At 48.5% G+C, this 11,639-nt stretch overlaps 1 protein-coding gene across 1 annotated transcript; it reads left to right on the forward strand.

Annotated features, from left to right (window-relative positions):
* The first annotated feature begins 3,392 nt into the window (after positions 1 to 3,392).
* On the forward strand, positions 3,393 to 4,549 carry LOC123068205 (fasciclin-like arabinogalactan protein 6). The gene has a single exon (XM_044490694.1). The coding sequence runs from the start codon at positions 3,503 to 3,505 to the stop codon at positions 4,301 to 4,303; it is 801 nt and encodes a 266-aa protein (XP_044346629.1). The 5' UTR covers positions 3,393 to 3,502; the 3' UTR covers positions 4,304 to 4,549.
* The last annotated feature ends 7,090 nt before the right edge of the window (positions 4,550 to 11,639 follow it).

Below are 11,639 nucleotides of genomic sequence, written 5' to 3' on the forward strand. Positions count from 1 at the left end.
ATGCAATCACAAAGACTTGCAATCCATAAAGTTTTCTGCAAATACTTTAGTTATGCAATCCATAGACGCATAGATAGAGCAATCCATAAACCTTCTTTAGTTATGACATTCCTGGATCCAGCCAGGGGTGTGTTGGGTTCTCCTGCAGCCCAATAGGAACAAGAAACAAAGCAACACGGCATGAGGAAACAACATCCACAGCTCCAGAATCGAATCAAACAGAGAGGGGAGGGGAGTGGGGCGCACCTTGACCTTGACTACTCCATGGTTGGGCCTCGTCCTCCTCACTCTACATCGAGTCAAGTTGCTGCGTGCGTGAGGCAGGCAAGGAGAGAATGGAAGAAGAAGAAGTCCAAGAGGAGAGGATAAGGGGGCTGACCTTGATGGCGTCGGAGGAGCCTTGATGGCGAGGGAGCCACGGGGAGGGTCGCCGATGCTGGAGGAGACGCGAACACAGGAACCCTAGACAGGGGGGAGCGATGCCCTGGCGCTCCTCCCGGGGATGGCGACGACGGCAGTGAGTAGTGGCAGCGGCGAGGCCGGCGACGAAAGAGGAACTGAGGTCCTGGCTCAGACAACGAGGAGAAGGAGACAGCAAAGGCGCATGCGGCGCCGTCGGCAAGTGGGGTGGAGAGTGCGAGAGGGCGACGGCTAGGGTTCCTGCGCGGGAGGAATGGGAGCAGGGAGCAGGTCGTCGCTCTCCCTCACCAGGAGTCAAGTCATGTTGACCTAAGACGTGAAAAGACCAAAATGCCCATGGGGGCACCGAGATAACTGGCGGTGGCACACCAAAGGACGCACTATTCACATTGTAGCAGTGTCCAGCCTCGATCCGACGACCCAGATCATTTTGTCTGAGATCCAACGGCCCAAATCGTTTCGTTTGCAGATCCGGCAGACAGGATCATTTTGAAAACGCAATCCGACAGCCAAAAATCCAATGCCCTGAGGAGGCTTCAATTTACCTTGGACTCTAACAATGGGATGGGAGCAGCGGCGAATCCAAGGGGCAGGCTTGGATGGGCTCAAGTCTGCCCTCCGAAATTAAAATCCAGCCTATTCCAGCCCATCTCAGCCCAGTTTTAGCCCATCATAACCCAGTTTCAACCTGTGTAATGAAGTTGAGCCTGCCCTTCAAATTCATCCTAGATTCGCTACTGGATGGGAGAGAGATGGAGAGAGAAATGTACTGGTAGCAGTGAGTTTTTCTGTTATTGCGAGGCGGCTCGATGGGTCAATTAGTTTAGGTCACGCCATTCAAGGATAGATCTTGCAGGAAGCCAGTGGCAAAGTCCACCACATGTTGCTCTGCCAAGTCTTGTCGCAGGCCGGCGAGCGTAACGTACTACAGAAATCAGGTGGATTCTTTTTTTTTTTGTTCCTGACCACGAAACCAGTCTAGCCTGCACAAAATCACATCGACTTCGATGGAGCTGGTTTCGATCCCGGGGTACGCCCAACCCAGCCATCATCATTTTTCAAAACAATCCCGCAGTCGAGCACCTGATGTGCCCCAACCCCACTCTGAAGGCTGAAGCTACCAACGGACGGGCATGTGGAGAGCAGATCTTTTGGCCAGATTAACCAGCCCGAGAGATTCTTCAAAATTTCCAGTGATAAAGAAACGGGAACGGATCATTGGGGTGGTCGAGCAAATATCGGCGTTGCATAAGTACGGCGAGAAGCCGTAACCTCGCTGTCCCAAAGAGCTGACAGAAATCTACGATGGAGCTATGTCTAATCCCAAGACTGGTTTTCTGCTTCACGTATCACATGTGCTAACCCGATCGACTGCATCTTGAAAGGCGCCGTGCTTCGCGGAATGAGAGAGTGAGAGACAGAAATGTACCGCAGCAGTAAAAAAGAAGAAGTAATTTCAGCAGTAAGTTTTTTCTGTTCTTGCGATCGGTCAATTAGTTTAGTTCACATGATACGAGGATAGATCTCGCAAAAAGTCAATGGCAAAATCCACGACATGTTGCTCTGATAAGTATTATCAGAGGCCGGTGAGCGGAACGTACAACAGAATTACAGAAATCAGGAAGATTCTCTGTTTTTCTCTCACGAAACCAACCTCGTTGCTCCTGCACATATTCACGTCCACTTCGATCGAGCTGGTTTCGATCCCGGGGTACACCCAACCCAACCATCATCATTTTTCAAAAAATCCCGCGCGCAGTTTGATCGGACAATAAGCTGAAGGACGCCAAGCACCTTTTTTTTTTGCGGGGAGAAGGACACCAAGCACCTGATGACCTATATTTTCCGAGCAATGCTACATCAACGGACTTTCACGGGCTAATTACGGGGTGAATTTGACATGGCCTTGCGAGAGCAGATCTTTCGGGCAGATTAATCAGCCCGAGAGATTCTTGAAATTTCCATGGATAAAGAAACGGAAGCGAATCATTGGGGCGGTCGAGCAAGGCAAGGCAGGCACGGCCAAGTTGATGAGCGGTAGCTGAGTAGCAGCTCCATCCTGCTCCAGCGAGCAACTGTAGGCTCATCATCACAGACAGTTTCGATGCAGATCACGGGTCTCTTTTTGTGTCTTTTCTTTTCCGGGGAAGCAGCTGGGCTACACTCTACAGCTGCTTCCGCGTCGCCGCTCTCGATCGGCGCACACGCGGACACACATTTCTGTCGGTAGAACGAACGGAGCTGCTGGCGGAGCTGCCAGACGATAGAATCTAGCCATGTTCAGTCAGTGCGCTCCCTTTTCTTCTTCAGGTTTGCCCTCCGCTGGCGATTTCAGATCGTGCGAACAATTTCATAGCAAGAGACCGCAAACATGTTAGCAATAGGAGCAGCAGCAGCAGTCCATGTGAATGACACAGTGTGATCCATGTGAGTGACACAGTGTGATCCCTGCACCTGCAGCGGCCCTCTTTCACCCCGAACGAGCATTTCTTCACATGCCATTTTGTCACGGAAACAAAAACTGCCCAGACTGTCCTGCAGTGCCCGCCCCATCACGCACCACCACACCTGCAACCAAAGGCTGCAGCAGATTGGATTCAGCGCCAGCATCTGAAGACACCCTTTTAAATTGGTTCGCTTACCTTTCCTAAAGAGAGGATCAACTTGAAGCTCATCTGGCATGTGTACTTCATAATTATTTGCCATCAACATTCAAAAAAGAAATTTACTTGCCAAAGTCGCTCTGCATCTGAACGATTCTGCAGCTGAGCTGAGCTGAGCTGAGGCCTCTGGTTAATTAATCTCAGGATCGCACGGCCAAGTTGGCCTTAATCTTCTCCCCAATCCATGCGCCCCCACTAGCACCGTGTCGGTAGCCATATCACCCGGCGGTCATGGTCAACACTAACTAGCCAGTCCGTTACCATCCTCCCTTCCCATCTCGCCTCCTCCCTCACACAGCTCCATCCCCATCCCAATCCCCAGTTATATATCACATCACCTTCCCCTGCTTTCAGCACTCCACACTCTCGCCAAGCCACACAGCCAGCCAGCGCCTCCATCTAGCACCACTCCTCCAGCAATGACGTCGTCCAGGAGAGCCCTCATCCTGCTGGCGGTGCTGCTGGCGGCGGTGCCGGCGGCGCTGAGCCAGAAGTCGACGGCCCCGGCGCCCGAGGCGCCCGAGACGCCGGACGCGCCTGCGGCGGGGACGCCGCCCAAGGCGTCCGCGGCGCCGAACGTGACGGCGGTGCTGGAGAAGAACGGGCAGTACACCAAGTTCATCCGGCTGATGGCGTCGACGCAGCAGGACACGCAGCTGAACGCGCAGGCCAACGACTCCGACACGGGCTTCACGGTGTTCGCCCCCACCGACAACGCCTTCAACAGCCTCAAGCCGGGCACCCTCAACTCGCTCTCGCAGCAGGACCAGGTGACGCTGGTGCAGGCCCACATCATCCCCACCTTCTACTCCATGGAGTCCTTCGAGACCGCCAGCAACCCCGTCCGCACCCAGGCCTCCGGCACCGACGGGCCCTGCACCGTCAACGTCACCGCCACCAGCAACAGCGCCGTCAACGTCTCCACGGGGATCGTCCACACCACCGTCGGCACCGCGCTGCGCGCCACCAGGCCGCTCGCCGTCTACTCCGTCGACAAGGTGCTGCTGCCCATGGACCTCTTCGGCCCCAAGCCCCCGGCGTCCGCGCCGCCGGCCCCCGGCAAGAAGCCCTCGTCGGCCAAGGGGGCAGCCAAGGCGCCCTCGGGCGACGACGAGGACGAGGAAGATGCCCCGCCCGCCGGTGCCGCCACCGCCGTCGGCGCCGGATGGAGGAGCCTGGTCGCCGTGGTGGCAGCCGCCACCGCCGCGTGCCTCTTGTAAGAAGAAGATCATGGTTCATGAGACCGACAGATCGATGGAGACTAGCTGCGTGCGTGCATGTTGTGCATGGATTTGGATAGCTTACGAGTAGTTCTTGGTGGCTGCTGCTTCTCTTCTTTCTTTTGTTAAATGTTCAGTTTTGCTGCTCTTTTTCTTCTTCTCTTGTTATTGAACCGGCGAGAAAGTTTGGGCTAAAATGTGACGAAATGTTTCACTGTTGAATCAAGCCGTCGTTGGGTGATTAAATTCTACTAGCACTGCATTTTATCTTCAGCTATTTAGCCGTTATTAAGTTATCTTCTAGAGAGACTTACATGTACACTGAATGTCTGAATCGGGTTGTCGGTGGTGAAAACGAACACTTAATACTCCCACGGGGCAACATTTTTCTGTTGTTGGAAAAGTGAAGCCACAAGTAGATCTTCCATCGATCTGAAAGACTGTAAATGAAAATGAGATTTGGTGCTGCTATTTTTTTTAGAGAGAATAAACCTTTTTAGGGCAACTTGGTGTCAGTAGTTGTTTTTTCAGAGCAACTTGGTGTCAGTAGCTGACTGTATCGATCTGACTATTTATTTATCAATCTAGATACTCTTTTTTTTTTGAGAATATCAATCTAGATAGTCCAGCAGGACTAGACAAACTAAGGTGGATCAGAAGATGGGCTTGGTCTGGGCCCTGTCTTATGGTGGTTGGATCCTGTGTTTGTTTGTGGCCAATGAATACGATCACGGGCTAGCTCTCTTCTTACTTTTTTTGGGGAAATAACGGCTAGCTCAGTCAGGCCTCCTAGTGTAAATGCAGCTACAGTACAGAGCTGTAAAGAAGGGTGGGCTTCCACTGAATAGATGGACACACCTGAAGAGGGCATGTTTTCCTTAAAAAAAGAGGGGGAAAAAATCTAAGAACATGTACAATGGTACTATCTTGGGAGTGACACACAGGGAAAATATTGAGGTGGAGAAGAGAGAAATCATAAGAAAATATGTGTCTTCTTTATTTAAGAGATGATCGCTTAGCACAATATGTCTCACCACGTTTTTAGGAATTGGTAGTTATTGAAGATAAGACTAAAAGATAATCCCTTGTAGACATGTTTTTATTACCATTTGTAGATTACATGCAAGGTTTAGGACAGGACTGTTTTATCAACCACTCTACATGCCCTAACAAAAAACTAAATTGACGGTCCAAATTTTCCATCAAATAAATCAACCCCCACCCCACCAAACACACTCTCTGACTTTGCCGTCCTTCATGGCGTCGGGTGGCTGTGGGGGAGCTTCGATCTAGGTTTGAGTGGTATAAATAGGTACATTAGGTTATCTAAGGAAGGGAGTTGAGACTGTGACGACATCCTCTCTGACGAGAAGTCCTCTCCGTTTCGGCAGTGTACCTTATGCAATACACGCATGGAGATTGTCCTTACTGGTTGGATCTTCAATTTGACAGTGTGATGTGTTGGTTTTCCTTTCAAACGGAGTTTCTACCGATTTGGAAGGAGGTGCATGTGTTCCTTCGCAAGACCGGGATAGTTATTCTTCTTTCTCAATGGCAGCGACCGACGGCTTCCTTCCTCGTTACAGCAAGGTGTGCTCATTGACATCAGAATCGAACAACCCGGGTTGTTCATGTGTTTCAAAAACTGCACTTGGGCCTCGTCTAGCGCTGATGCGTACTTTCTACATCAACTTTCTTTTCAGTGTGTGCTAGCGTCGCCGGAGCCTACCTGTGTGTGAGGGGGTTTTGTTTTTCTGTCTTGCAGGGTCTTCTTCGTAGAGCTGCACCTTTGCACCAACATGACTGAAGATCTACTAAAAACATCGAAGATGCACGTGGCCAAATTATTACGAACAAAGAAAAACAACGACCAATAGAACAACTGTAGCAAACAATGGCAACAATCATAAATAATAGCAACCCCAAATAACAACATGGATGCTCCAAAAACGATGCCCGCAGAAAGGGAACAACATAAGAGCATTATCCTCGCTGGACCCAACCACAAAGACCAGATTCTGAGTTTTCACTTGAGCGAGGAGTCTAGGTAAACTCGCCTTCAACAAGGAAAGTTTTATGAACAATGTCATTCTCAGGTTTAACCCATAAAGGTGGGATCTAGAGTTTTCACCCCTGAAACACGAGCCCCTACACTAAGAAAGCACCACATATCCAGCATCGCCCTGTGTTGTCACCATCCCGTTGTTCCATCATCGCACAACCGCTTAGACACACGGTCCTCGTGTTCCTAGCCATACAATTACAACCATACACGTGTAGCACATGCTTTCGAGCAGCACGTGTCATCCGCCATATTTACCGATCCCATGTTGACGAGAGTCCATAACGTCCACACAACCAATTTAGGCCAGTCACATGGGGCACTTCGACAATGGGGAAACCCACACATCAAGCAGAAGGTGAGTTGTCCGATCGTCTGCTGCAGACACCATCTTGGGCCATGTTGGCACTACAAACCTCTGTACCGAGTGGGAAACATCCAATCACCAAAGAGCACCGCCAAGATTCTTCCAATACGAAGGCTAAAAACCCGCCAACCTTATTCCAAGCCTCTGGTCGTGTTGCCGGGAGCAAAATAACTGAGGTGCGCATAACTACACTAGTTCGGAAATCGCTTCCGTGCATGGATCAAGAAGATGCTCAACCGTCGTCACCATCAGGAACTGGAACCATAAAGCTCACTGTCGTCGCAAAATGACGGATCGGAAAGCCTCTGCTACAAATCATCGTCGTTGATGCCATGATCGGCCACCTCGCAGCCGTTGCAGCAAGGCTAAGCTGAGAGGTCCCGGGGAGGCCACCCCGGTATCCGATCTCCGCTGACGCACACGCCGTCCATGGCCGCTGCAAAGCTTTAGTTGTGAGGACACTTGTAACACAAGGAGATGAGCCTTCCACCGTCGTCTGCCAGCCTTGCATGACTTCCTCTTGCGGCGGCAAGATGGGTACTGTGTCTGTGATGACCTTACTAGGTAAGGATCACAATCACTAGATAAATCACTCCGAATTCGAATTTTATTACAGAGATGGAGTTTACGTGAGGTAGAAGAAAGAAATGGGGAATGGGGAATTAGACTGAGCGACTATCCTGTTACAGATTCGCTGTCTTGCTCGACTGAACCCTGGTCTATAAGTACACACCGCTCGCGCGACCACGGCCCGCTGACCATTACACCCCACACGGCCCAACGCCCAGAACTAGAATACTAAAGCTAGCCTGCTGTGATTACAACCCCTATTCCTTCGCTGTTCCCTCCTGACGATCACGGTTGCTGACAGTGCCTCCCTCTGAAGATCCAGCATGCCCCCATGCTGGTGCTCCGGGGTATCTCCTCTTCAAAACCTCATAGTCCTCCCATGTTGCCGCTTCTTCGAACAGTCTAGACCATTGCATGAGTACTTGCACATGAACTGCATTGCCTTTCTTGGCCATTTTTCTGTCCAACACCTTCTCAGGGACTACATTGGCCACTGATAAATCCAATGGCGTTGGAAAATCTGAAAACACAGGAGTGTGGTCTGGCCTGTGCTCCTTTAGTTGAGACACATGAAACACAGGATGAATGAGAGCCTTTTCTGGTAATTGTAGTTTATATGCTGATGGTCCAATTCGTTCCAGAATTTCAAAAGGGCCATAGTATTTGTAAGCAAGTTTGGGACAAGGACGATTGACCACTGTGTGTTGGGCGTATGGCTGCAGTTTCAGATACACCACCTCCCCCACTGAGTATGATCTGTCCGATCTGTGCCTGACAGCAAAATGCTTCATCTTTGCTTGTGCTTTCATCAAATTGGCTTTTAGCAAAGCAGAATGAGCTTGGTGTTCTCTCAACCATTGTTCCACTTCCACATTGTCAGACTGGAGGAGAGAAGAGAAAAACCCATAGGTAGGACTGTACTTGTTGGGGAACATAGTAATTTCAAAAAAAATCCTACGCACACGCAAGATCATGGTGATGCATAGCAACGAGAGGGGAGAGTGTTATCTACGTAGCCTCGTAGACTGAAGCGGAAGCGTTGACGTAATGTAGAGGAAGTAGTCGTACGTCTTCCCGGTCCAACCGATCCAAGTACCGTTACTCCGGCACCTTCGAGTTCTTGGCACACGTTTAGCTCGATGACGCTCCCCGGGCTCCGATCCAGCAAAGCTTCGGGGAGGAGTTCCGTCAGCACGACTGCGTGGTGACGATCTTGATGTTCAACCGTCGCAGGACTTCGCCTAAGCACCGCTACAATATGACCGAGATGGAATATGGTGGAGGGGGGCACCGCACACGGCTAAGGAACGATCACGAAGATCAACTTGTGTGTTCTAGGGTGCCCCCTGCCCCCGTATATAAAGGAGCCAAGGGGAGGGGGCGGCCGGCCAAGGAGGGCGTGCCAAGGGGGAGTCCTACTCCCACCGGGAGTAGGACTCCCTTCTTTCCTAGTTGGAGAAGGAGAAGTGGGAAAGAGGAGGAAGAGGGAAAGGAAAGGGGGGGCGCCGCCCCCCTCTCCTTGTCCTATTCGGACTAGAGAGGGGAGGGGCGCGCGGCCACCTCTTGCCTCCTTCCCTCTTCTCCCTTAGGGCCCATGTAGGCCCAATAACCCCCGGGGGGGTTCCGGTAACCCCCCGGTACTACGGTAAAATCCCGATTTCACCCGAAACGATTCGATATCCAAATATAGGCTTCCAATATATTGATCTTTATGTCTCGACCATTTCGAGACTCCTCGTCATGTCCATGATCACATCCGGGACTCCGAACAACCTTCGGTACATCAAAATACATAAACTCATAACGAAACTGTCATCATAACGTTAAGCATGCGGACCCTACGGTTCGAGAACAATGTAGACATGACCGAGACACGTCTCCGGTCAATAACCAATAGCGGAACCTGGATGCTCATATTGGTTCCTACATATTCTACGAAGATCTTTATCGGTCAGACCGCATAACAACATACGTTCTTCCCTTTGTCATCGGTATGTTACTTGCCCGAGATTCGATCGTCGGTATCTCAATACCTAGTTCAATCTCGTTACCGGCAAGTCTCTTTACTCGTTCCGTAATACATCATCTCACAACTAACTCATTAGTTGCAATGCTTGCAAGGCTTATGTGATGTGTATTACCGAGAGGGCCCAGAGATACCTCTCCGACAATCGGAGTGACAAATCCTAATCTCGAAATACGCCAACCCAACATTTACCTTTGGAGACACTTGTAGAGCTCCTTTATAATCACCCAGTTACGTTGTGACGTTTGGTAGCACACAAAGTGTTCCTCCGGCAAACGGGAGTTGCATAATCTCATAGTCATAGGAACATGTATAAGTCATGAAGAAAGCAATAGCAACATACTAAACGATCGGGTGCTAAGCTAATGGAATGGGTCATGTCAATCAGATCATTCACCTAATGAGGTGATCCCGTTAATCAAATAACAACTCTTTGTCCATGGCTAGGAAACATAACCATCTTTGATTAACGAGCTAGTCAAGTAGAGGCATACTAGTGACACTCTGTTTTTCTATGTATTCACACATGTATTATGTTTCCGGTTAATACAATTCTAGCATGAATAATAAACATTTATCATGATATAAGGAAATAAATAATAACTTTATTATTGCCTCTAGGGCATATTTCCTTCAGTCTCCCACTTGCACTAGAGTCAATAATCTAGATCACATGTGATTAACACCCATAGTTCACATCGTTATGTGACCAACACTCAAAGGGTTTACTAGAGTCAGTAATCTAGTTCACATCGTTATGTGATTAACACCCAAAGAGTACTAAGGTGTGATCATGTTTTGCTTGTGAGAGAAGTTTAGTCAACGGGTCTGCTACATTCAGATCCGTAAGTATTTTGCAAATTTCTATGTCAACAATGCTCTGCACGGAGCTACTCTAGCTAATTGCTCCCACTTTCAATATGTATCCAGATTGAGATTTAGAGTCATCTGGATCAATGTCAAAATTTGCATCGACGTAACCCTTTACGACGAACCTTTTTGTCACCTCCATAATCGAGAAACATATCCTTATTCCACTAAGGATAATTTTGACCGCCCTGTCCAGTGATCTACTTCCTAGATCACTATTGTATTCCCTCGCTTAACACAGTGTAGGGTATACAACAGATCTGGTACACAACATGGCATACTTTATAGAATCTATGGCTGAGGCATAGGGAATGACTTTCATTCTCTTTCTATCTTTTGCCGTGGTCGGGCTTTGAGTCTTACTCAATTTCGCACCTTGCAACACAGGCAAGAACTCTTTCTTTGACTGTTCCATTTTGAACTACTTCAAAATCTTGTCAAGGTATGTACTCATTGAAAAACTTATCAAGCGTCTTGATCTATCTCTATAGATCTTGATGCTCAATATGTAAGCAGCTTCACCGAGGTCTTTCTTTGAAAAACTCCTTTCAAACACTCCTTTATGCTTTGCAGAATAATTCTACATTATCTCCGATCAACAATATGTCATTCACATATACTTATCAGAAATACTGTAGTGCTCCCACTCACTTTCTTGTAAATACAGGCTTCACCGCAAGTCTGTATAAAACTATATGCTTTGATCAACTTATCAAAGCGTATATTCCAACTCCGAGATTCTTGCACCAGTCCATAGATGGATCGTTGGAGCTTGCATATTTAGTTAACACCTTTAGGATCGACAAAACCTTCTAGTTGCATCGTATACAACTCTTTCTTTAGTAAATCCATTAAGGAATGCAGTTTTGTTTATCCATTTGCCAGATTTCATAAAATGCGGCAATTGCTAACATGATTCGGACAAATTTAAGCATAGAAACGAGTGAGAAAATCTCATCGTAGTCAACACCTTGAACTTGTCGAAAACCTTTTGCGACAATTCTAGCTTTGTAGATAGTAACACTACTATCAGCGTCCGTCTTCCTCTTGAAGATCCATTTATTTTCTATGGCTTGCCGATCATCGGGAAAATCCATCAAAGTTCATACTTTGTTCTCATACATGGATCATATCTCAGATTTTATGGCCTCAAACCATTTCGCGGAATCTGGGCTCATCATCGCTTCCTCATAGTTCACAAGTTTGTCATGGTCTAGTAACATGACTTCCAGAACAGGATTACCATACCACTCTGGTGCGGAAATCACTCTGGTTTACCTACGAGATTCGATAGTAACTTGATATGAAGTTACATGATCGTCATCATTAGCTTCCTCACTAATTGGTGTAGTAGTCACAGGAACAGATTTCTGTGATGAACTACTTTCCAATAAGGGAGCAGGTACAGTTACCTCATCAAGTTCTACTTTCCTCCCACTCA

Source organism: Triticum aestivum, chromosome 1A (genome assembly GCF_018294505.1).
Source record: "Triticum aestivum cultivar Chinese Spring chromosome 1A, IWGSC CS RefSeq v2.1, whole genome shotgun sequence".
NCBI classification, from domain to species: domain Eukaryota; kingdom Viridiplantae; phylum Streptophyta; class Magnoliopsida; order Poales; family Poaceae; genus Triticum; species Triticum aestivum.

Coding starts and splice junctions, on each gene's coding strand:
- LOC123068205 (XM_044490694.1), top strand. CDS start 3,503: ATGACGTCGTCCAGGAGAGCCCTCATCCTGCTGGCGGTGCTGCTGGCG.